General features: G+C 38.5%; 1 protein-coding gene across 16 annotated transcripts in view; it reads left to right on the forward strand.

Moving 5' to 3' along the window:
- The window catches only part of ICA1 (islet cell autoantigen 1), a 66,651-nt gene that overhangs the window by 17,919 nt on the left and 24,690 nt on the right, over positions 1 to 24,042 (forward strand). For all 16 annotated transcript variants that reach the window (XR_014943037.1, XR_014943038.1, XR_014943040.1 and 13 more), the window contains one exon: positions 1,299 to 1,497. Coding sequence is in view for 12 of the 16 variants with exons in the window: in XM_015853584.2 (XP_015709070.2) it covers positions 1,299 to 1,497 (199 nt within the window). In the remaining 4 variants the exon portion in view is untranslated. The remainder of the gene's footprint in view (positions 1 to 1,298; positions 1,498 to 24,042) is intronic.

The following is a 24,042-nucleotide window of genomic DNA, read 5'->3' on the forward strand; positions in this document are numbered from 1 at the left end:
AATTTCATCTTTATCTTGGGCTACATTTTGGTCATTAGCACATCCAGGAACAGCCATGAGTAAGATCTTCGGAACAGATGTAAGGTATCTTTGAGCAAAAACCCCTAATGATTTGCTTTTTTAAATAGCTGAACATTTTTCACAAATCACACTGTATGATCTGTCTGTGTAAAGTGAAATTTTCCTTTGAATGACTGGTGAGGTGTTTGTAGAATTATACCCAAAAAAGACCCAGAAAAAAGTTCACATTTTATTGTATCTCTTACTTGGTGTGCACTTATGACATCGTTTAAAATAATTTCCCATAAAAATAAAACAGATGTTTGTCTTTCTTTTCTTCTTGAGCCATCTTCAAGCTCATCTTGGAGTGAGGATACTTGTTACTTATGTTGAATGCCAGTAGCAATCTGGAGATCAAGTAAATGAAATTTGCTGGCTATTGGAGCTGAAATTAGAAATTCTTGTGGGTCTAGGAAGTCCCTAAGTGACAAATTAAACTAGCTCTACCCTGGTGTGGAACTGATTGAACCCATTCCAGCGAGGTGGCTGCTGGCAAGAAACAGGAAAGCAGAAGCGGCAGATGGAAGCATGGCAAAAGTTGGAGAAATTCTGTCTAGTCTGAGATCCCATTGGAAGCTGAATTGATGGCATAGGGAAGACAACAGTGTCCCCTGCTGCCTCTCCAAAGTGCAGTATCTGGAACAAACATTTAAAAAAATCCCTAAAACCTTCCTGAAGATAAATATCCTTCAAAAGAATTGTTTGGATTCCTCAAAGTAAAGGAAAAGAAATCAGCTAATTAGGCACCTGATGGATCATTTCTTTGTTTACATGTACATGTGAAGATTAAACGCTAATAGAAATGCTTTTTTTGTGGCTTAACATGACTATCCTGCTGCATCTGTGGTGTGTATTCAGTAATACAAAATACCCCAGGTATATTCTTACACTTGTTAAATGCAACTTGCAAAGAGGAAAGTTTAAAAAGTAAACCTAAGCATTTTAGCGAAATAAAATACACAGATTAGGAAAAGTTTCTTTTCTACTAGCTTGAGTAAGTGAAAGAAACTGTGAAAGGCTGCTACTTTGCTAGAACCGGAAACACAATATGCATACAAAACTATCAGCTTCATGTATGTTCCCAACTAATTTGTACAACTGTCTGAACACAAGAGTGAAAATTAAGTGATTTTTTTTTCAATTTTTTTGTTTTGATTACTAGCAAATTATCAGTAATTATATTAATTTGCATGCCTTTGTGGAATGACTTCCTTCGTTTCTTCTTCGTTTTCCCCCAGATTAGCACTGCGTGCTCCTTTGACTAGGTTGTATCAAGAAGTGGAGACTTTCAGATATAGGGCCATCTCAGACACGTGGCTGACAGTAAATCGCATGGAACAGTATCGGACTGAATACAGAGGAGCTCTGCTTTGGATGAAAGATGTGTCTCAGGAGCTGGATCCAGATCTTTATAAGCAGATGGAAAAGTTCAGGAAGGTATGACAATTTCCTGTAGTTTCCTAGAATGAAATGCCTGATGAAGCAATGAAGCGTGATTTTGATTGTTCTGAGGAGGATATAAATCTGTAGAGCTAAAAATGCCATTAAACATAACTAATCTTTTTCCGTGTGACAGAACTCCAATTACTCTGATATGGAATACAGTATCCTTCAAAGAAGAGTAGGCTGTAAGGGAAGATATGGTAGTAAGAAATAGCATTTTTCAGCAGTCAATTCAATTTCATCTTAAATCTTTATTATTTAAATAAAATATATGTTTTAAAGAAGGTTATCTAATTTTAAATACTTAGCTGTGATACCTGAATGACTAATTGAAGAAAATATGTCTGTTTTCAGCTGGGAAAGGAAAATATATTTTTGTAACTAAAATGGACAGAATAACAAAAGTGCCATAGTATCTGCTGATAAATCTTTGGGTGCAGTTAAAAGCAGGATTTTTCAGAACGGATTGCTGCTGGATTTGAGTGAGGAGTTCCTATACAGTTCAGCATGATTCCTGGGCAACTACTAACCATCAAAACTGTTAAGAATGCTCCCTCCGTAAATTGTCTTCATTCAGTGTGTGTCAAATTGATTATGCTCCTCTCCTACCAAAGGGCTTCCAGAATCACAAGTCACAGAGGATAGTCTGCACATTTGCTACGAGGTGTGAGGATAGAATTTATTTGGGCTGATCCTGTTCAGGGATGCTCAGGAGGCCCATGCATTACTAAAGGACCTCAACTTTTATTAATGAGCATAATATTCACTGTTTGCTCTTTATAAACATTGACTATTATGAGGAATTAAGGTCCTAGGTTTAACTTGATGGACTGTGCTTTGAGTGAATATGTAAAGCAAACAAAAACCACCAGCAACAACAAAAACAACCGTATTAAAATTGTGTGGCAAATGAACGCTGAAGCCTAATAACAGAAATTGTTCTAGTAGGCATGCATATGTATGTATGAGGATGTGTCCTAGAGACAAACATACTAAAAACAGTGCCTGTTCATTAATGGCTTAAGCAGTCATCTTTTTGTGACGGGAAGTGTTTAGAGATGAAAGGTGCTTAATTTGGGGTCTTAAAAACTTGAGTGAGCCATCCTAATGGAAAATAACTGGTATGCATCTAGACTATACCATTTCTTGTAAACCGAAGTGGTGACAATAGCAATTAAGTAAGGAGTGGAACAGATGAAATTCCAGCTAGCCATCTAATCTTTATTTAATATCCTTCAGTGCAAGATATTCTTGTAAGTCTTGTGGCATCAGGCAAGTATTTCATTATGCCTTGTGGGAAATGTTTATAATGGCAAGTTCTTACAGGCAAAATAATTGGCATGGTCTTGGTCTCAGCTGATTGCGTATATGTAATGTTTGATTTATTAGAAAAAACACTTAAAAAATTGAATGTTAGAATGAATAAAGCAGTGCTGGTAATGGTTGTACAAAGTTGACTTACAGCTTTTTTGAAAAAACAAATGCTATGGAAGGTATAAGCCATGTAAATGGCAAAGTAATTAAAATAATGTATGCTTTGACTCATGAGCTGCGTGTGAAATTTCAGATTTCTTGTGTTGCTGTGCTTCAAGGTCAGAAAAAATAAAGTCTGTTTAAGCTTAGCAGTGTTGAGGAAAATTTTCCCATTTGTGCCATGTTAAATATATTGAAATATTTGTAAGTCTGAAATGAGGTATATTTTAACATAAACAAATCATTGATGTGTTTGATATAGATGCTAAAATTCTATAACATTGCCTTGAAAACCTCAAAAATACTTGAAGAATGTCCTTGAACCTTTTTTTCCTCTGGCTGTCAACAGAAAACCTTTCAGATCACATAGTATTATGGAGAACAAAAACCTCTATGTTTTGCAGCCAGCAAAGTAAAGATTGCTCCTGGTATCAACTTTCCTACATGTTTTAACACTTGCAGAAGTTAAAATTGTTTTCATTTTGGAAAAACATTACAGAAGCAAAATCCTAAAGTATAATTTACTTAGGTAGCTGATGCTGGACAAGGCACGAGTTTGTTTTTAGTGCTTTAGGGAAGCAGAAGATAAATAAAACGAATGGTGGATACTGCAGTCTCAAATTATTATAGAAGTTATTTTTATTCTCTTTTTGTTATATTCTTGCTTGCAGATCTTGATTATACCATAGTGTGGCAGTGTAATGCAGGACTTTTAAAGCTTATTTTGGATCTCTCATGATTTAAGTCATGCTTAACTTTGTGTTGAGAAAAATACCATAATTACTAATCATAGATTTTTTTAATTCTCAAATACTCCATTACCAGTGAGAAATGCTTGATCTGGAGCTTCTTGTGCAGTGATTCACCAGCAAGTAGTTAATGGAGCTGATCTGTGAGAGCGTTTGGAGGAAAAAAATATATTGTTCAGACTTCTTATTGTAAAAGTGCTACGTGTTACTTCAGTAAATGTCTTTTTAATTTTGAGTAAACAGTGCTGGTGTAGAGAATTTTAATGTACCCAGTGCACCAGAAGTATTTATATCACTTGGTTATAGGATCTTTTTTTTTAGTCATGTAGGCCTTTTTAATATAATGTTAAATACATCACTATGTGTACAGAGGCAGTACTTGTTTCAGGAGACCAAAGCTAAATCAATCCAGATGGGCTTTTCATACCTCCTGTCAGAGTGGCTAAGGCTAAAAGATCAATAGTTGAGTCAGTATTTTCAGAGCTGATAAAATCTGGGTTAAAACATTGGCATTTTTTGTAGCTCTCTTTCAAAGCAGTGTGGTACTTGAGCTTTCTACTGCTGTTTCCAAGACATCAGTGTAAATACACTAGATCCAGCTACACTGCTGTTTTCAAAGTGCTTAGTGTTGTTTTTTCAGCAATAACCCACAGAACAGCCTTTTTACATTGTTACATTAAGATATCCTTCTGATTGTTGCTACTTAAGTCAAACCAAGTAAATGGGTAAAGTGTTTACTTCTCCCCACAGTGTAGTATAAATGCTGTGCACCTCCGCTGGCTTTTCAGAGGTTTGTTGGGTTTTTTGTTCTTCTTATAAACAAATTATAAACAACAGTTTACATGGGCGGATAGTGATAGGACAGTGGGGAAATGGTTTTAAACTGAGACAGGGGAGATTTAGGTTAGATATTAGGGGGAAGCTTTTCACATAGAGTGTGGTGATGCACTGGAACAGGTTGCCCTGAGCGGCTGTGGATGCCCCATCCCTGGAGACATTCAGGGTCAGGCTGGATGTGGCTCTGGGCAGCCTGGTTTGGTGGTTGGTGATCCTGCACATAGCAGGGGGGTTGAAACTGGATGATCTTTGAGGTCCTTTTCAACCCAAGCCATTCTATGATTCTATGATTTATGGATACTCAAGCACAGCTACAGATATGGTGGTCTTTCATCCCCACTTTGGAGCTTCAAGTGTTGCCTGTGGGAGTCTAACCAGTGCTTTGCTATGCAATACTGTGATATTTAAAATAACTTCATCGAGATTGTGTTCATTCACCAAATTCACCACCACTGATTAGGTTTGTAAGTTTCTTAAGTCTTGGCTGTTGTACCTGTCTGGTGACTGCACTCTGCAGTGTGAGTTCTTCTGTGATACTGTAAAATTACAGACCAAATAGCCCAAGTGCTGGTGGTCCCTGAATCTCCTTACCATAGCTCTGAAAAACAAAAAAGCTTTTTCATGCATTTTCTGAGAAGGAACATACCAATGTGCAGAGTGATAAATGTGCCACCAGGCAACAGCCTCCCATAGACTGCCTATAAGGAGTGCAGAAGAGGCTGTTCAGTTCAATTTTACTTAGCTAGACTACCTCAGATGTTTATACAGTGTGTTATAGATGTTCTTCTCAAAACTAGACATTACAGTACCTCCTGTAACAGGTTAAGAACTAAAAAGTTGAAAAAAATATCATGCTGGACTTCAAATATATGAAAAATCCTTTAGGTGGCAAGATATGTATATAATGCCATTGGTAGAATAAATTAATCCTTACTATATATATGGGTTTTTATTTCATCATCTTTCTGCTCTCTGCTTCCCTTTGTTCTGAGGTTCAAATCAAAGCTGAAGTGGCTTTGTAAATGCACAGAGCTTTGTAAATACTGGGCTCTCTCAGGCAAGCTGTGCTGTAGCAGAGTACTGAGAACTGGGTACGTGGAGGCTGGGGCTCTGTTATGGTTCAGTATATCTGGAACTGTTTGCCCCAGGGGTGGAAACATAGCCTGTAAACCATTGACAGGTTCAATTTCTCCTTGTTGCATAGTCCCTTCTGCTTTGCGAGGATCTCTGCTTATGTATGAACTAATCAGTGGGAGGGAAGTGAGGTTGAAACTGTTCAAGGGCAAGAAGCAATGTAAGGGCTGTTTACCACAGAGCTTTGTGAATGCTGTGAGACTCCTTCTCTTGAAATACAGTACAAGCCTTATGGTACTGAGATAGCAGCAAGATACATCTGTTTGATCAGCATTACATATTAGACTGGGGTACTGTCTGGAGGAGGAGTCAGTTCTTGATTAGTATGTTTGTGGGAGCCAGGGGGAAACAAGTAGTCTGGTGTATCCTGGGCCTCCTTGTTCAGGGAGATGAGATCACTGTGCAGCACTGCAGGGGAGTATCTACTTTAGTGGTACTGAAGAAGTGGAATAGATTCTACTGTGGAAGAAAAGTGTTAGTACATTCCCTCTTTCCCTAAAGATCCTAAAAATTATAGGTCTCTTAATGTCTGGCTGTTACTTTGCAGTTGTGAGGAACTTGCAAGCTTGCAGCTGAACTGTTTGGGAGCAGTTCATCTCAAGTTCTTCCTAGTTGTGGCACTCTATATATACTTGAAACAAAATGAATGTCCCTTAAATAGCATTTCAGACATAGGTCTGGCAGGAGAAAAGGCAAGGCAGTAAGGAAAAGGAAAGCTGAACAAGAAGAATTTGTAATGATATGACAGTCATTTAGACTGTTGTTTTTATAAATGTACTCATGTAGAGAGAAGATGATCAGCACAAGTTCTCTGCTGTGTCTTTTAGGAAAGAAGTAAAAGCTTGTGTGCATGGATGGGGAAGAACAAGAATCTAAATAAATCCACTGATCAAAAGGGAAACGTTAAAATGTATATACTGTAAAGACCCTATCAAGTCTGGATAAGACGCGTCTGCCACGGCTTTACAGGGAAAGCTTTGGAGGCTGTGGACACCCCTACATCTTTGTTCCTCCACTGCCTCCCAGCCTACCAGCTCAGCCTGGAATGAGTGCAGTTTGGCTTGTGTGGTGCTGAAGGGGCTGTCCTATGTTACATCATCATCTCCAGTCCTCCTTTAACACTGGAGCTTCAACAGCCCTGCAAGCCTGGAAGCACTGGGGAAATGTGCTGGAGGATTATTTTTTATCTGTATAACTTAAGTCTCTTGGAGCACTGAGGACGTGACAAAAGTCTAAGGAAGGGAAAAAAAGACAACTAATATGGTACTGACTTTTTTGAAACAAGAATGAATTTGACGGTTCCCATCCTTGTAAAAATAATTTCAGTTTGTGGTAAAATATTGAAAAGAAAATCTGTGGGCATTTAGAGAGTAACAGAATGAGGCTTAGTGAACAACAGAAGTTTGTAAATAATATTTCAGAGTTTTCTGATGTTATTTTGTGGTTCTGTTCAAATTATGAAAGTAGTAGAAAAATACATTGCATGTAATAGATCTGGATTGTTCAAAAGTACTTACTGGGAAAATGAATTTAAACTTGCATTAAATAATAAGTGCACTTAAGAGCTGAGACTGTTGTTTGAGGAACACTAGAAAAACTCATAGAAAATAAAGATAGAAAATATCTTGAAGATCAGTTAGTCTGTTTTCCTACCAGAGCAGAACTCTGCTTTTGTAATATGTTTTCCAAGTGATTTGGCTCATCTAATAAATGAAATTCAGTTGAGAGTGACAGTCTTAGAAGTTTTGTGGATCTTGGTGGTGTTCTTGTTTAATTTTTTAAAAGGCAACTGAAAGAAGATGTGCTAATGTTAATTACTTCTGCAGGTATGGAGCTGGAAAGCGTTTTGGTTTTCCAAGCAGCAAAGTATACCAGCATCCCAAAGAAAAATGTCTTTGGCCTTTGCAGTCAGAGTGGTGTAATCAATAGACTTTCAGCTGCCATAGTTACAAATAGCACAGTAAATGATTCATCTGTAGAGTTGGCTATGGTATTTGCTGTTTATCAACTTTGGTTTAAAGAAAGGAAAAAGTTGTAGACAGCAGTCGTTTCTGTTTCTTTTTCAGAGATACTTCCACAGTAACTTCTCAACTAGTGCAAAATTTAAAGCTTTTTTTTTGCCCTTAGGCGACAACAATGTAAGCCTTTTCATGATGATTGTTGTTCCCTGGAAATGGCAGGAAGACCTTTAAGTAGCTTTAGTAGACCACAATTAGGTATGATATATTTGTGGCACAGTTTTGTGAAAAATACTGTTAAATTTCATCGTACCTATTAGAAATGTGAGAAGGTAGGCTCTATCACTTTGATAGTCCATCTTTATCAGTCTTGCTGAACTGTTTGCTGATTTGGATTGCTGTTACTCATCAAAAGAGATGAAGTGAGATTCTAGGATGCCCGATAATATTTGCTGCAAGATAGCTGTGTACTCTAAAATTAGTGAGACATCATCACTTAGCATTCGGAGATCTTTATCTCAGTGTAGCAGACTGATGACAGAGATAACGGCTTTCACATCCTTCACTTCTTGTGGCATGCTTACTGCCGTCAAGAAAATCAGAATCACAGAATAATTAAGGTTGGGAAAGATCTTGGAAAAGATCTCTAAGATCATCTAAACCAACCATCCACATACAACCAGTGCACCAAACTGTGTTCCTTAGTACCATAACAACATGTTTCTTGAACACCTGGAGACAGTGAGTCCACCACCTCCCTGGGCAGCCTGTGTCAGTGTACCACTACTCTTTCAGAGAAGTTTTTCCTAATATCTAATGTGAACATTTAGTTTCTTTCTGGTTGGGACAGAAATAACATATATTATAAATATGAAATTATATTATGATGGAGGTGTTACATTTAATGATTTACTTAGAAATCATGACATTTTAAAGTAGAACATACAAAAAGTGCACTTTGTAAAAAAATCATATTTTTTGTATTGTCGTTGTCTCTTCTTGTAAAGTCAGATGAAGTTTCAGTGCTGAGAACATCTTTTTTGTGCTGTTTCTGATGTAACGCTTTTTCCAGGGTCTTCAGTGTCAAATTCAGTAGCATTAAGTGCAGAAACACAAACCAGAATATACTTCAGATAGAAAATACTCCAGCATTTTAAATAGGCATTAAAAAAAATCACCTTTTTATGACAAACTGACCTTAAGCCACAGTTTTTCACAGTGTATTTTATAATCTTGTAAATTTAAATAACCATTTCAAGTACTAATTGTAAGGATTTTGTTAGACAGTGAGAAAAAAAAAATCAGCAATTTTCTGAAGTTATTTCATGTATATTGAATGTCACTGATGATTATTACTAGGTTAAATGCAAAGTAATTTGTGATAGAGATGCCCTTCTAAAAGCATAATAGAAGGATGCTATTTAAAAATAGAAGCAAGCTTTTTGGAGCAGATTACATCATCTTCAGATGCATTGCTTGTAGGATAGAGTTGCATCCAGAGACTGATGCTTGCCCTTGAGAGGTGGTTCATAATCCACTCCATTATTTTTAAGAAGAGTCAGATGAGACCCAGTAAAAGGGCTGGGAAAGAAAAAATGAGATGAAGTATTAGATATATTTCAGTGTTTGCAGTATTGTTACATGCAACCTAGTTGAAATGCAAAAAAGGTGGATGTGGTTTAACTGTTGTGCAATTTCACCCTTGTAGCTCAAGACAAAGTAGACTGAAACCACTGTTGGTAGAAGAACTTGTAGTAGTTCAGCAGACTAAAGTAAATTCAAAAAAGAGAAAGTTGTTATTTAGTTCCATTACAATGCTAAGTTAATCTTTCATGATTATTGTTGTAAACCCCAATATTAGAAAGGTGCTCTCAAATATGATGTGGCAAACTTTAGGCTTCAACAGATTTTTGAAATATAATAATTATGGAATGTGTAAGCATTAAAGGTAGTCTTGAAATTGAATAAAAAGGAAGACAGGAGCAACTGAATGCTGTTTTCACTTAATTATCCTGCTGTGTTTTGGTCTTAAAACCAGGAAGAAATGGTAATTGCCTAGGCAGTTTCAAGTGGTCACTTGAAAACTCTAATCCTGCAAACTTATCTGTGTGGGCAAAGCCCTGAACCCATGTGGAACATTATGTGAATTCAGAGCCCAAATGAAGTGTAAAAATGTAAACAAGATAGGCTGTGAAAGGAGAAATGAGATTTGGAAAATTCCCTCAGCCTTAATAATCTGAAAAGCTAGGAGGTAGCTAAAGAAATATTTTTTAAAAATAAATGAAATACAGATGTGACTGAACTGAGAGAATTCTGCAGGAGAGAAGAATAAACAGGAAGGGGAATACAGCTGTTGGGGAAAACTCTGTTTACACAAGAGAACCAAGCTTTTTGGTCACCACTGCCCAGGAATTCGTTCTTCTACTTTCCTAAAATGCCTGGGCATATACATAATGTAGTCTATCTGCTTTTACTCCATAAGGCCTTTTGCTGTTCAGTTATGGGCTACGTAGGCTCTGAATCTTCTCTAAAATACTGTTTGATTTTTCTCTTTCTCTTAGTGAAACCCGACTGATTAAAAAATACGATATATACATATGATAATTTAAATCTTTCTCAATTTGTGTCAGGAAAGAATATAATTAAATTATTATTAATTATTAAATAGGGAAATATCTTGCAATAAACTGATGTATTAAACATCAACTGTGAAAGTTATCATAATTTATTTTTCCACTTAACAGCGCTGTCAGTTCAGGTAAATACAGCTGTGTATTTATAAAAAATAGTGTTGAACTCTGGATCAATAATAGTACACAAAATTAAACGCAGACACAGTGTGTTACAAGTGAGTCGTGATTATTAGCGGTTCTCATTCTGTTGCCTGTGCAGGAAAATAGAAAACAAAATCTGAAAACAAAAAACAAAATCAAATAGAAAACAACAGCTGAAACTCAGCTGTTAGCTACTGAAGGAACTGGGGCAGTTTAGTCTGGGGAAAAGGAGGCTGAGGGGAGACCTTATTGCTGTCTTCCAATATCTGAAAGGTGCTTACAGCAAGATCGGGGTTGGTCTCTTCTCATTGGTGACAGGTAACAGGATGAGAGGAAACGGCCTCAAGTTGAGCCAGGGTAAGTTTAGGTTGGATATCAGGAAAAACTTCTTTACAGAAAGGCTTTTTAAGCACTGGAATAGGCTTCCCAGGGGTGTGGTTGAGTCACCATCCCCGGATGTGTTTCAAAACGGTTTGGATGTGGTGCTCAGGGACATCATTTAGCAGAGGGCTCTTAGGGTAAGTTTTGTTAGGTTGTGGTTGGACTCGATAATCTTTATGGTCTTTTCCAACCTGAGCAATTCTATGATTCTATGACTTCTCTTCCTGCATTGGCACTGTAGACAGGATGGCTTTGTACTCAGGACAGTGAGAGCACCTTGGCACTAAATATTAAAGGCAGCCTAGTTATCATGGCGATGGCATAAGTATATTTCTGGGGGTGTTGGTGTCATACTGCTAATATTTGCTCTCTGTGTCAGTGGCATTCCCCAGCACTCACTCATCACAAGTACTTCACAGCCCTTCACACAGGCCAAGAGGACCTTGCAGCCAGCTATGTTTTATGATGCTCAAACTGGGGAAAATGTTACTGCCCTTAAACATGAGTTTTTAACTTCCCTTTAGCTGATTCCAGTTGACTTATTTTCCCCATCCACCTGCTCAGAAGCACCTCAGAGTCAAGTAACAGTCTTGTTCCCTGAAGAATTTGATTTTGATGCAAAGGAATGAAAAATATAAATGCAGTTTTCTAACTGTGATGATGTTGCACCTAAAGAATTTAGCATACCTTCAATAAACGAGATGGAAGCTGAGCTGTATAATTACTAGGTGAATAAAATGGACATAGTAGAGAGTTTTGTTTTTGCTATGTTACAATTTTCTTTACATCACCCTTCTAGCTGGTCTTTCAGCAGCTTTCAAAAGCAGTAATTAACTGTCTCTATCTCCTACAAGAGCTAACTGTCTAATTGCTCCCCACTTGCCAGCACCTCCCTGCTCCATGTGTGCCAACCATGCTTTGCTTTCAGATTGTGCAATATAATTAACCCAACTGACTTGTGAAAATCTCATAGCGATTCTCAACACATTTAACACTAAGTCCAGGTTACTTCTGGTTTATTGCTGATGAAGATCTTCCATGCCTGGAAGCTTATTTATTTGCTTTTGTCATATTTTGGTTGGCCTGCTTTGTGCTACAAATCTTTACAGTCATTTTTGGCATCTTGCAGACTTGAATTATAGTAACAAAAAAAAGTCTGTTTTCAGACTGTATCAGGTTATATACATTTGTGCTGTTGGATTTTGTCAGCTCCCTCAGTCATTTGAGGATATGAGATATCAGGACTGACCTCCTCCCTAAAGAAGATATATGTTCTTGTGCAAAAATGTGCACCCATTTACAGTTAAGAATAGTATGTGTCCAAGCATGCTGCTGTGGTAATTACTCTCAACTGCAGATGTGTGCTTAACTGCTAGGACTGCATTTGGTGTCATATCATAAAGATCTATCCCAAAACTCTGAAGTAATGCTGTGTAGGTGAATGTTGTCCTGCTTGCAATTTAGAAGTTTCCTGGTCAATAAACTAGGAAAATAATTGGTGATTATCTTCTGTGTGTGTCGTTGCTTCAAGGACTGTAATAGCATCAGTACATTTTTTGCCTTTCAGCCTGGTATAACACACATCCTGAGTTTGAATAATACTGAAACTTGTCACCAACAAAAAGCTGAGGCATGTACTTAGGCTGCTTAAAGTAGAAAATGTGCAGCTTGAAGCTATTCCCTCTAGTCTTATCACCAGTTACATGAGAGAAGAGGCCGACCCCCAGCTCAATGCAACCTCCCTTCAGGTAGGTATAGAGAGCGATAAGGTCTCCCCTGAGACTCCTCCAGACTGAACAATCCCAGGGGAACATCACTCATGGCTGGTTACCAGTTGGATTTAGCTCCATTTACCACCACCTTCTGGGCCCAGCCCTCCAGCCAGTTCCTTACCCAGCCAAGAGTGTAGCTGTCCAAGCCACAGGCTGCCAGCTTCTGGAGGGGAATACTGTGGGAGAGAGTGTCAGAGGCTTTGCTGAAGTCTAGGCAGACCACATCAACAGCCTTTCCCTTGTCCACCAGACAGGTCACTAGATCATAGAAGGAGGTTAGGTTGGTCAAACAGGACCTGCCCTTCGTGAACCCATGCTGACTGGGCCTGATCCCCTGGTTGTCCTGCACTTGCCATGTGATCTCCCTTAAGACAATCCTCCATAACCTTCCCTGGCACCGAGCTCAGGCTAACAGGCCTGTAGTTCCCTGGGTCCTCCTTACAACCATTCTTGTAAATGGGAGTCATGTTGGCAAGACTCCAGTTTCCGGTGACCTCACCAGTCAATAAGGAGCACTGATAGATGATGGAAAGTGGCTCAGCTATCACCACCAGTTCCCTCAGCACTCTTGGGTGAATCTCATTCAGCCCCATGGACTTGTGGCAGTCCAGTTGGAGCCATATGTCTCTGACTGTTTTCTCCTGAATCACGGGGGGTTTTGTCTGCTCCATGATCAAAGAACTCAAAATTATTGTGTTTGCACTAGCCTCGCAGCTATTGGTTTATAAGGTGTGTTTTCCTGGTTGTATCAGAGTCCTTCCCTGCCTCTGTAGGAATACAGACAAATGCTTCTTGTATGCCTGCTCTGTCAACTAACCTTCCCAGTCCCCTAGAATCATTTTTAATAGTCCTCAGGCTTCTGTTAGTGACCTCATCACTTCTGGCATGAACTATCAATAGAGGATAATAATCAGAGGGGTGGATCAGACTAGGAAGTTTTCTAGAAATATCCCTAACCTGGGCCCCAGGGAGGCAGTAGACCTCCCTACGGGTAGGGGCAAGCCAACAGATTGGGGCCTCAGTTCCTCTTAGGTGGGAGTCACCTATCACCCTCCTTTCTTTACTGGAGGAGTCAATCTTTAAGCATGGAGCTGACCACCTCCTGTCACTTACTGACCTGTCATTTACTGTTTATTCTCTTTTAAAAATAACTTGCATATTGATCCAAACTATAAAAATGAATCAAAGTACTGTGATATACCTTTTCACTGCAATTGAAGATGGTGGGTAACAGAGCACAGAACTATGCATTTGAAAAGTAGGGGATGATTTTTGGAAAGGAAAAATTAGTAGTACTTACAGCCCTTTTCCTGAGAAGAGGGATGACTATACAGATACACAGATTTTCAAAAGATGGTGCCTGAATGTAGTTCAACTTGTGCAAAACTCAACACAAACATTCACTTTGTATTGAGAATATCATATATGATCTTAGCTTAAAAATGTTTTCTTCGCAGCTTTGATTCAAGTAAACAACTCTTAATTGAAGTAAGTCTCTTGTAAACTTGCTTAGCATTTGTTTAATGCAAAATCATTTTAAGAAACTGTTTAGTTAAGCTGATGGAAAAGTAACACTTGATCCATCTCTAGATTTGTGGTCTTGGAGGCTCTTGAGTCTTGTAAGACAGTGTGACTCAGTCACATTTTTTGCTTTGCCTGATTTTCAGCATGTGGTTGTTGTGCTGTGATCATGGTTTCTATAAGGAATTTGAGTGAGGTTCTGAAGGTATGGCACTGTTGCCGCTTTTTGGTTCTTAAATTTAATAAACCTTTCTCCACTTTAAAGGGAATTATGGTTGGGGTGACTCAGCTGTCATATCTGAGAGTCGGTTGCACCCTGTATTTTATAGCTATTTTTCTTAAAACTGGCATGTTAATTTCTCCTTGTGTTGTGTGCTTTATTGCAATGAACTGATAGCTGGTTGAGCAGATGGATTCATATTGTGGAATTGCACTGTGTTCCTCTGATTGTAAAAGCTATTGTAAGGCTTGAAGCTAAATATTTTGTTATCTGGCTTTTGGCTGGTTGAACTCACTGGATTATGCTGAGAAATGTAACTTCGGTCAAGGCTGCATCCAGCTGCTGGATCAGCAGCAAGGACTCAACCGAGGCTGCTGTCCCCACATGGCATGCTATTATCTCCCTGTGTAGGGCCATGCTGGAGGGGTAATTTTCACAATTTCACAAAATTTCACAAATGCAAAGTAAAATTTCAATGCAAAATAAAAATTGCTGTTTATGTCTTTATCCTGAGTATTTATGTAGACAGTATTACTGTTTGGTGCACCACTCCCCTTTTAAATATAATGAGTTGAAGTTTCACTTGGCAGACAACCCTCTAGGACTTGAAAAGTGTTGCCTACATGCTTAGGCAATGGATGCTGGAAGCTAAGCTAGATCTGTCCAGGTGGATCCTGTATGTTATGACATGCTTCTTTCAAAGCTGAAATTACAGGTCTTAAGTTATACATAGATTTCAGTGGGGGGAGGTACAAAATTTTGTGGAAGCAAGGCAGTGAGATCTGGGCTTTTGTCTACACTGCAGTCATGACTGTAAAAATCATCAGAGGGTCTGAGAAATACTCCCATCTCTTCCTCAAATGAATTTGTGTGAATTCAAAGCTTACTTGTCCTACAGTTACAATTTAAGGAGTATTTCTAAATGTTTTCCCTTACTTAGTCATGGTTGGGCATAAGCAATGTGTGAATATACCCTGGCAATTGAAAATGAACACTTTTTAAGTTAGGAAATTTCAACATGCTTCTGAATTTTGGTACTGCTGATTTTGACCTGCTATTACACAGGTGTCAGTGAAGTGAGAAAGTCTTTTAGGAAGAGTGCAGAAAGTATCTGTACCTCATTTGATCACAGCACAGCTTTCAAATAAAGCACTGAAATAGTGAAGACTGAAATAAAGCAGTCCAGCACAGCACCTTGCTTACAATCCCACCCTGACCTGCACACATACCTCAAGTGTAACCTGATTCTTTAGGGTGGATATATTAGCTCAAACAGAAGTCCCACCACCTCCTGCGACCAGCAGTAACAACCAGGACATTGCATAGAGCAAGTACATGTTGCCCCTCACTACAAGGAAGACACTGAGGCCCTGGAGGATGTTCAGAGAAGGGCAGTGAAGCTGGTGTGGGGTCTGGAGCACAGGTTTTATGAGGAGCAGCTGAAGGAACTGGTATTGTTCAGTCTGGAGAAGAGGCTCAGGGGTGACCTCATTGCTCATTGTCTGAAGGGAGGTTGTGGTGAGGTGGGAGTCCTCTTTTCCCATGTAACTGGCAACAGGATGAGAGGGAATGGCCTCAAGTTGCACCAGGGGAGGTTCAGCTTGAATGTTAGGAGAAAATTCTTCTCCAAAAGATTGATCAAGTGCTGGCACAGGCTGGTGGTGGAGTCACCATCTCTGGAGGTGTTCAAGAAATGTGTAGGTTTGGCACTGAGGGACGTAGTGTAGTGAGAAATATTGGTGAGAGATGGACAGTTGGACTGGATAATCTTGGAGATAGTTCCCAGCCTTGGAGGTGACTGTGATTCTGCGATTTCCATGTAATGCTATGACCAGTGAAGACATCATAAAACATAGTGAGTTTCTCAGCTGACAAAGTTGTTATTTACAGTTCTGCTGTCCTTGTGTTGAGTTCAGTCTGCTGGTTTAATGTAATGTTCTCTGGTTCTTGTGGCCAAAGCACAGCATTTTCCCATGTCTGTATGTTGTCTGATGGCCTCCTAATGCACTCCTTATTCAGCTCTTTTTTTCCAGACTGTAGAATCTTTCATTCCTTTTACAGTAGTTTATTTACATCTTTGATCATACATTTGTGCTCCTCTGACTTTTTCTTCCAGAGAAATGTATCTTTTTTCCCCTGTGCAAAGGCTGAACTGGTGTGATTTTACAGATCCAACTTGGCTCTGGGTATAAGAAAAATAGAATGGGGAAAAATAATTCTTCATGCCACTGAATAATATTCCTGGAACCACATGCGCAGTGTGTGATGAGATTCCTTGTTTTTTGAGATACCTAAAGAGATACAACAGAGTTGGAAAAGATACAGTGTACAACAGCAGGAATAGTTACAGAGCTGGGTAGGAAGCGAGGTGGTAGAAAAAGTGAGTGAGAAATCAGTAAGTTGTTTTTTATAAACCAGAGTGAGAAGGGTAATTGGTAGGATTCGGTGTCTGTGATAGCCGTCATGAAATAGAGCAGAAGATGGTATAACCAGCCTTTGGGTTTTTCGGGGAAAAAGGAAGAATATTCAAGCCAGCCATAATTTAATATCCTCACAGGGGTCAGAGAGTTGCTCACATCTGCTGTCTGTCAGTGGTAACGGAGTAAGCAGTTTTGACTATGGCTTAGTCATTACTGCCAGGCTGCACTTACACGGCATGTGAGCCAACAGACTCAAAGCAATAAAAGTTTTACAGGCCGAGTAACTGAAAAACTTTAGAGGGAAATTAGACATAGATGTGACACAAAGGGCAAATTTCATATTCCGCTGAATAAAATCCACGAAGAAGTTAAAGCTCATGTCCATGATCAGGCTGCTTTGTAAATATAATATTTGTGTTCCTAACATCTTATACTTTTTATATTACTGTTAAAGAAAAAACAAAAACAAACAAAAAAAAAACCCACCACCACCAACATAGGAAAGTTCTTTAAATAATTTGCTATTTACCACTACCTTGTCCTTGACTCGCCCAGCTTACCACAGAAGAATGTGTTGCAGACAGAGCTGACCAGGTGACATGGATTTTGAAACGGTAAAGGCAGGCATCTGACTCAAAGTAGTGACTGGATGAAAAAAGAGATAGAAACTCGGACAGAGTTTCATAGACAACTTTGCTTTAGTTAAAAAAGAGATCAGAATTGAAGTCGTGGTTTGACTGGCATATATTTGTACCTTGAGCACAGGAGGTTTCATCTCCATTGACTGCAGATACTAGTAACATGATAGCATCTGTTTGGAATCCTGGTTTTAGGAGCTCTTTTATATGTTTAATCATAATTTCAAGTGTTTTCAATATTATTTTTTGCTCTCAGGCAACCAGTTGCTAATCGCAGCTCTGCAACTGTGTTTGTATGATGGCTGCAACAGTTTTTGTTAAGGTCTTTAGGGAAGAATTAGCTTAGTCAGCTGGCAGCAGGACTCTCTAGGAAACTGATATATGGGCAGTCCATGCCTCTGGCTTGTAAAACTGGAGGGAAGGGGAGAGAGAGTGAATTAAGAAGTGTTAGAGGTAACTTGAGGACTAGGGGAAATTACCTTAGATAAGGTGTTTCTAGGTCAATCATTCTCATGTATCAAAGGGAAGAGGAAGAGTTGCTTTGACCATGGTATGTAAGTTACTGAAATTCTTCATCCACCTGTTCAAGAATTTATCAAGATTCGGTGCTTGAAAGCTCATGCGTAATGAATTCAAATAGTACATAAGCATATATTTTAATAGTTATTACTAATAGTTATTAGCTATAAAGGAAGTCGGATTTTTGCATCTGACTCCTGACATCTGCTGTAGTGTCTGCACTTAAACTAATCTTCAAAAGCTCCTGCAGAGCTTTTAAAGCTCCAGTGGAGAGAAATGGGCAATTTTTAGGGTAACATGAGTGTAACTCTAGTCAATTGTTTGCGTGATCCACTAAGAATATCTCAAGTAACAGTGTATGATCTGTTTGCACCTAGCACATCCTACTGGAAGACTTGCCTTAGGGCAAGTGCAGCAGCAAGATTTTGCAAAGTTAATCTGTTGATCTCTCGCCAAATGAATGGCAACTATCTATGAATGCTTTCCTAGAACACCACTGGGCTTCCCCAAGCTGGATCAGGTATGAGCGACCTGGGAGACTCAAAGGAATGCTGCTACATACAATGAAAAACTCCAGCAAATGCTGAGCTGGACTGCAGTTTTGAGCTGAAGTGTCTATCCTCAAAGGACTGCCAAAACAAGCTGTGTTCTATCAGGACATGTGTCAACAATCACTTAAAGTAATGGATCCCTTTTGGTGCTTCCTGCAGTGTTAAGGGTTATTACCCACAAATATCAGAATGCTTTTAATGAAGCATTTTTAATATACCAAAAAGAGAAAATTTAGTACAAATTTATTTTATTTAAAATAGTGTCAAAATAATTGCAGTATTGAAATGTATTAGTTCAACAAAAACTAAAGACAAATCTTAAAACTCTGGAAACTTAATCCAATGCTAATATACGAACCTTCCCTTATTACACAATTACTTTGTTTTCTAGGTAGCTAAGGTTTCAAATGTTGTAATTGCAAATAGATTTATAGTACAGAACATTGTCATCCAACCTTTAAAGATTTTCAGATTGTTCTGTTCCATTCTGGGAGATGATAAGGATCTCTAATGATAAATATATATATGCATGTATACATAGTTTAAATTCTAAGTAAGGCAACTTTGCAGAATTTCTTAAATTAAGCTTCTTTAAAGCTCCAAAAATTTTCCAATTCAGTTATAATCTATTCAGTGCCTCAGGGCAGCATGTTAGAGGCAGAAGAACTGTCAGAATATGATCAATTTCTGTTAACTTCATGGGGCTAGAAACTCCACTGTGTTATCAATTGCATGATATACATGAATCTAGAGCTGTATATTTTATCAAAGCTATCGTGTGTCTGTGTGGAATACAGTTCTGTCATATGATACTTTCTTGCCTTCCTTACACAAATATTCTCCTGTCTATAGCATCTTTATTGTCCCTTCCAGAGGAGGTCAGAAGGAGAATAGAAAAGGAAGTTTAAAATACTATGGCCTTACCCATGAGAAATGATGCACAGCATGCAAAAAAGACTGAAATGTTAAGTAGTAATTTAAGTTCATTTTTATCTTCACACCAGTCAGGATATGCCTATATTTTTATTACAAATCAGCAGAAGCAGGAAAAAAAACACATAAAGCCACACAAAAAACCAAGCCCTTCAAGTGCTCCTGGTTCTCAGATCAGAAGCACAGCTGAATGCTGAAGCTCACTTGAATGTGTTACTCCAGACACCCCCTGGCAGCTCTAATGCTTTTTAGCGGATGGATGCTGGTGTTAAACCTGTGTGTGTACATGCCAACGTAATTATGTGTGTTTGCTTCAGTGAAGGCTTAAGAGAACCATGCTCTTAAATCAAGAAAAGGTACAACAAGGGCTGTAACATTCTAGTGGGTCAAATTCCACTAGCTCAGAACAGGAGTCACCCTGTGGGTATCCAGGAAGGGTTTCTTTTCCCGGTGCAGTCCCAATTTAGATACCTGACTATCAGGGGCTTTTACCTAAAGATCACATGTCACTGGCACAAGACCTAGAATTTGTTCAGTGATTTTTGGTGTCTACTACAATGGAACTCCATCCCACTGAAACCTTAAGTGAACTTCTGCAATACAAATGTTAAACAGTGAGCGCTGCTATTGAAATCAAGGGGAATAAATGGTAACTCAGGTGAAAATGTGAGTTATCATCAAGGGCTATTGTTCTTCTGTGAAAAATTAAAGCTATTACAGCTGTTACTTTGTCTCACGTTCTGATTACTGAAGTGAATGAAAACACTTCACCAGTCTCATTTTGTGAGAAGGAAAACTGAGTGTAAGGAGGGTACTGTCACAGATTCAGAGAGGATAAGATGGTGAAAATAGCTAGCATGGAACTGGTTTCAGTAACAGAGTTTGCATGAAAGCTATCAGGTTTTGGGGAATAATATTACAATTACAATGCAATTTTTTTTACTAGTTCTTTCCTTTAGACAGCTAGACAATGGTATAAATAGGGCAAAACTTATGCTGAAATCACGGAGATTCATTTGTTCTGGTAGAAATAAACAATATTGAAATAAAAGGAAATAACTTTTACCAGCACGGAATGAAGACTTTATGATCATTTTATTTGTTGACAGTGATTCAACTCTAGTTGACAGAGAAATGTGATTGTTCCCAGTGTCAGTAAATGACATGCTGCTGCTATTAAACTAACCCATATAAAGCTACATTTCACTATATTGTGTCAGAGTGGTATAGCATTGCTTATACTATTTTTTCTTTATTGATTTCTAGTTTTATCACTTGATTTATTACATGTGTTCAATTTCAGGACTGTTCTGAACATGCCACAGTGAGAGCTCTGAATAAGTGAATTAGATGTTCCAATTAAATCTAAAATCAAATGGAAAAATAGTTGTAGGCAGCTGAAAAGTCTTTGTGCCACATTGTGTCTTGTTGCCTTGATAAGTCCATACAGAAGAGAGAGAGTTGGAGCTGTTCAGCCTGGAGAATTGTAGACTCCAGGGATACCTTATTGCAGCCTTTCAATATCTAAATGGGAGCTATAAGGAAGAAGGGAACAGGCTCTTTAGCAGGGTGATAGGACAAGGGGAAATGGTTTCAAACTAAAACATAGAAGATTTAGATTGAATGGAAAGAAAAAAAAAAAAAGAGGAAAAATAAAGTTGTTTACAGTAAGAGTACTGAAGTGCTGGAACAGGTTGCCCAGAGAGGTGGTAGATGCTGCCCCATCCTTGGAGACATTTAAGGTCTGGCTGGACCAGGCTCTGAGCAACCTGATCTAGCTGTAGATGTCCCTGTTCATTGCAAAGGAGCTGAAATGATATTTAAGGGTCCCTTCCGACTCAAATGGGACTATAATAATTAAAGGTGTTTTGTTTTTTTTTTATCACTTTAGGATACTAGAAAGTTTTCTCTGTCTTCTTTTTGGAATCAGTTGCAATCATTTGCAGTTAGCATAAAGTTTAATTTAACTTTCACTTACATCTGTTTTCTCATGGTTTTCCTGATAGGTAGATACAATTCTGACGCAGGACGTACAGGTTTTCAATAGCAGTTTCAAGGCATTATTTGCTTGTAATTCTGTACTGACAGAGAGTCAGAGTCATGGGTAGCAGTTCCATAGAACTGACTGTTCTTTCAAATCTAACATATTTTTTGAAGCACAAGGGCAGATAATACTTCAGTTGCTTTCAAGAGTAAGACAGGTAGACATGCAGTGGTAATTATTTAGTCCTTTATAGGAATGCCAACATTACCTTAGACTTACTTAATCAAACCTAATAGAGTGAGGTGCATGAGCATACGTACACAAGCCGAGGCAATAGTAATTAAGTCCACAATGGCAAACTGTATCATTGGAACTAATTATGCACCTTTTTTCTAGGATACAGCACATCTCTTACAAGAATAGCTTCATTTTTTGAACAAATTTGAGGTACATCTGCGTAGCTTCAAACCTGGCGGATATTGTTTGCATGTGTTATCATGCCCAAGTGATTTTACTTTCTAGTTACGCATTTCAATCTTCATAAATGTCGTCTCATAGAAGTAACTTTTATCAATGTTCTTCATTAGACCATAAATGAAGGGTTGGAGCAGATGAACAGAAGTGTAGTATCTCTTCTTTGAATATTGTTCTTACATATATATCCTTACATGTTCATGGAATAGAGATTAATATATGCCGTAAATACTATTCCAACCCAAGGGAACAGTTGAGTCAAAGAGAAGCCTGCAAAATATTGAACATACCAAAGCATGCTAAAATCAGGGTTACTACTATGCAGTGCTTTGGAAGTCGTTGTGCAGCACATGGAATAGTTTAGCTACAGTCATTATTTTGTATGAAACATTAGCTTTTCTTTTCTCAGACTATGTGGCATTAAACTCAACTTTAAGAGCAAACAATAGGTGGTTGCGTATGTTGGTTTAAAAGCGCAGTAGGTGCTCCTTTTCATAACCTCATAGCTTGAGTGATGTTACTACAGTTTTATTATAGGTAGTAGCCAGGTCCCTTTTTCTTTCTCTTCTGTAAATACTTTGTCCTCAAAATATGACCTACTTTATTTTGTGCTTAGGTTTCATGTAGTCCTTATAACAATCAGGTACAGCAGAAGGTGCCACGTTTATCTCATGCAGAGATTTGTGCCGATTCCATCTGCTGGTAGAGTTTACCCAGGGCTCCGAACAGGAAGGTTTGCTATATTCCAGGAATTTTTCCCTCTTCTTCCCCCCTGCTTTTCACTCTGTACACACACTGTGCATGCTTTTCAGATCAAGTAAGTGAGAGGCTGGGTGACAAATGAGACTGAAAGCATCTGTTTCTGCTTCTATACTGGAAGTGCTGTGACAAAAATATACTGTATTTAGTTTGGAGATAATTTCTTACTGGCTGAAATGTCCCTGAAATTAGTCTACTACTGAAAATAAATTTTGTGTTTTATCTTAGACTAAAAGTAGTAACATGGAAATATGGTAGAAGACACAGAAATGCCTTGAAAATATGTAAAACAAAAACAATAAATCCAAATTTTCGTAGCAATATACTGAACAGAGTTTTTTAATTGGGTGTGAATATATATACATATATATATTTATGATGGTAGTATTGAAGAATGGGACTTTTCTGTATGAGTTTCAGCTTAGGAACCTGCATTTGCAAATATATTCCCTTAAAATTAGTCATCTCAGAATCTGAATTTCAAACACACAGCATTTAGGATCTTAACTAAATGTGAGGGAGGTGATTGTCTCTGTCTAATCAGCTCTTGTAAGGCCCATATGGAGTACTGCGTCCAGGCCTGGAGCCCCCAGTACAAGAAAGATGCAGAGCTCTTGGAATGAGTCCAGAGCAGGGCCACTAAGATGAGATGATCTGAGGGCTGGAGCACTTCTGCTATAAAGAAAGGTTGAGGGAACTGGGCTTGTTTTGCTTGGAGAGGAGAAGACTCCAGGGAGATCTCATTGTGACCTTCCAATATTTGAATATGAGTGTATAAACAGGAGGGGAAACAGCTGTTTAAAAGGGTAGATAGCAATAGGACAAGGGGGAATGGTTTTAAACTGAGACAGGGGAGGTTTAGGTTGTATATTAGGTGGAAGTTTTTCACCCAGAGAGTGGTGACACTGGAACAGGTTGCCCAAGGAGGTTGTGAATGCTCCATCCCTGGAGGCATTCAAGGTCAGGCTGGATGTGGCTCTGGGCAGCCTGGTCTGGTGGTTGGTGACCCTGCACATAGCAGGGGGTTGGAATGGTCACATTTATTAGTATATTTTTCTTGTGGCCCACAATCTCTGACACAGAGATATTTATATTCCCCAGAAGTAACATGTTTTGCTCATTTGGATTACTAATGTACAACATCACAGTTGACCTTGCTGTACTCTCACAGAACTAGTGCTGTGATACACTGAAGAGGAAAAGGATTCTGATCTCAGCTGCATCATAGGAAGATACAGCCTTATGTTTGACATATTGCCAACCAACTAGAATTAAAATCTCACCTGTGAGATTCTTCACTTTTCATCAGTTTTCAGTTATGGCTGTTCTTTCATTGTGTATATACGAGACCTTCAGTAAGTACAACCCTGTAACATATATACAGTTGATAAGATGAGATCAGTGAAAAAGAGTTGTCCAATCACAGACGGGCCACAGTTCAT

The sequence above is a fragment of the Coturnix japonica genome, chromosome 2, assembly GCF_054131305.1.
Source record: "Coturnix japonica strain WE chromosome 2, WE-NBRP24, whole genome shotgun sequence".
NCBI classification, from domain to species: domain Eukaryota; kingdom Metazoa; phylum Chordata; class Aves; order Galliformes; family Phasianidae; genus Coturnix; species Coturnix japonica.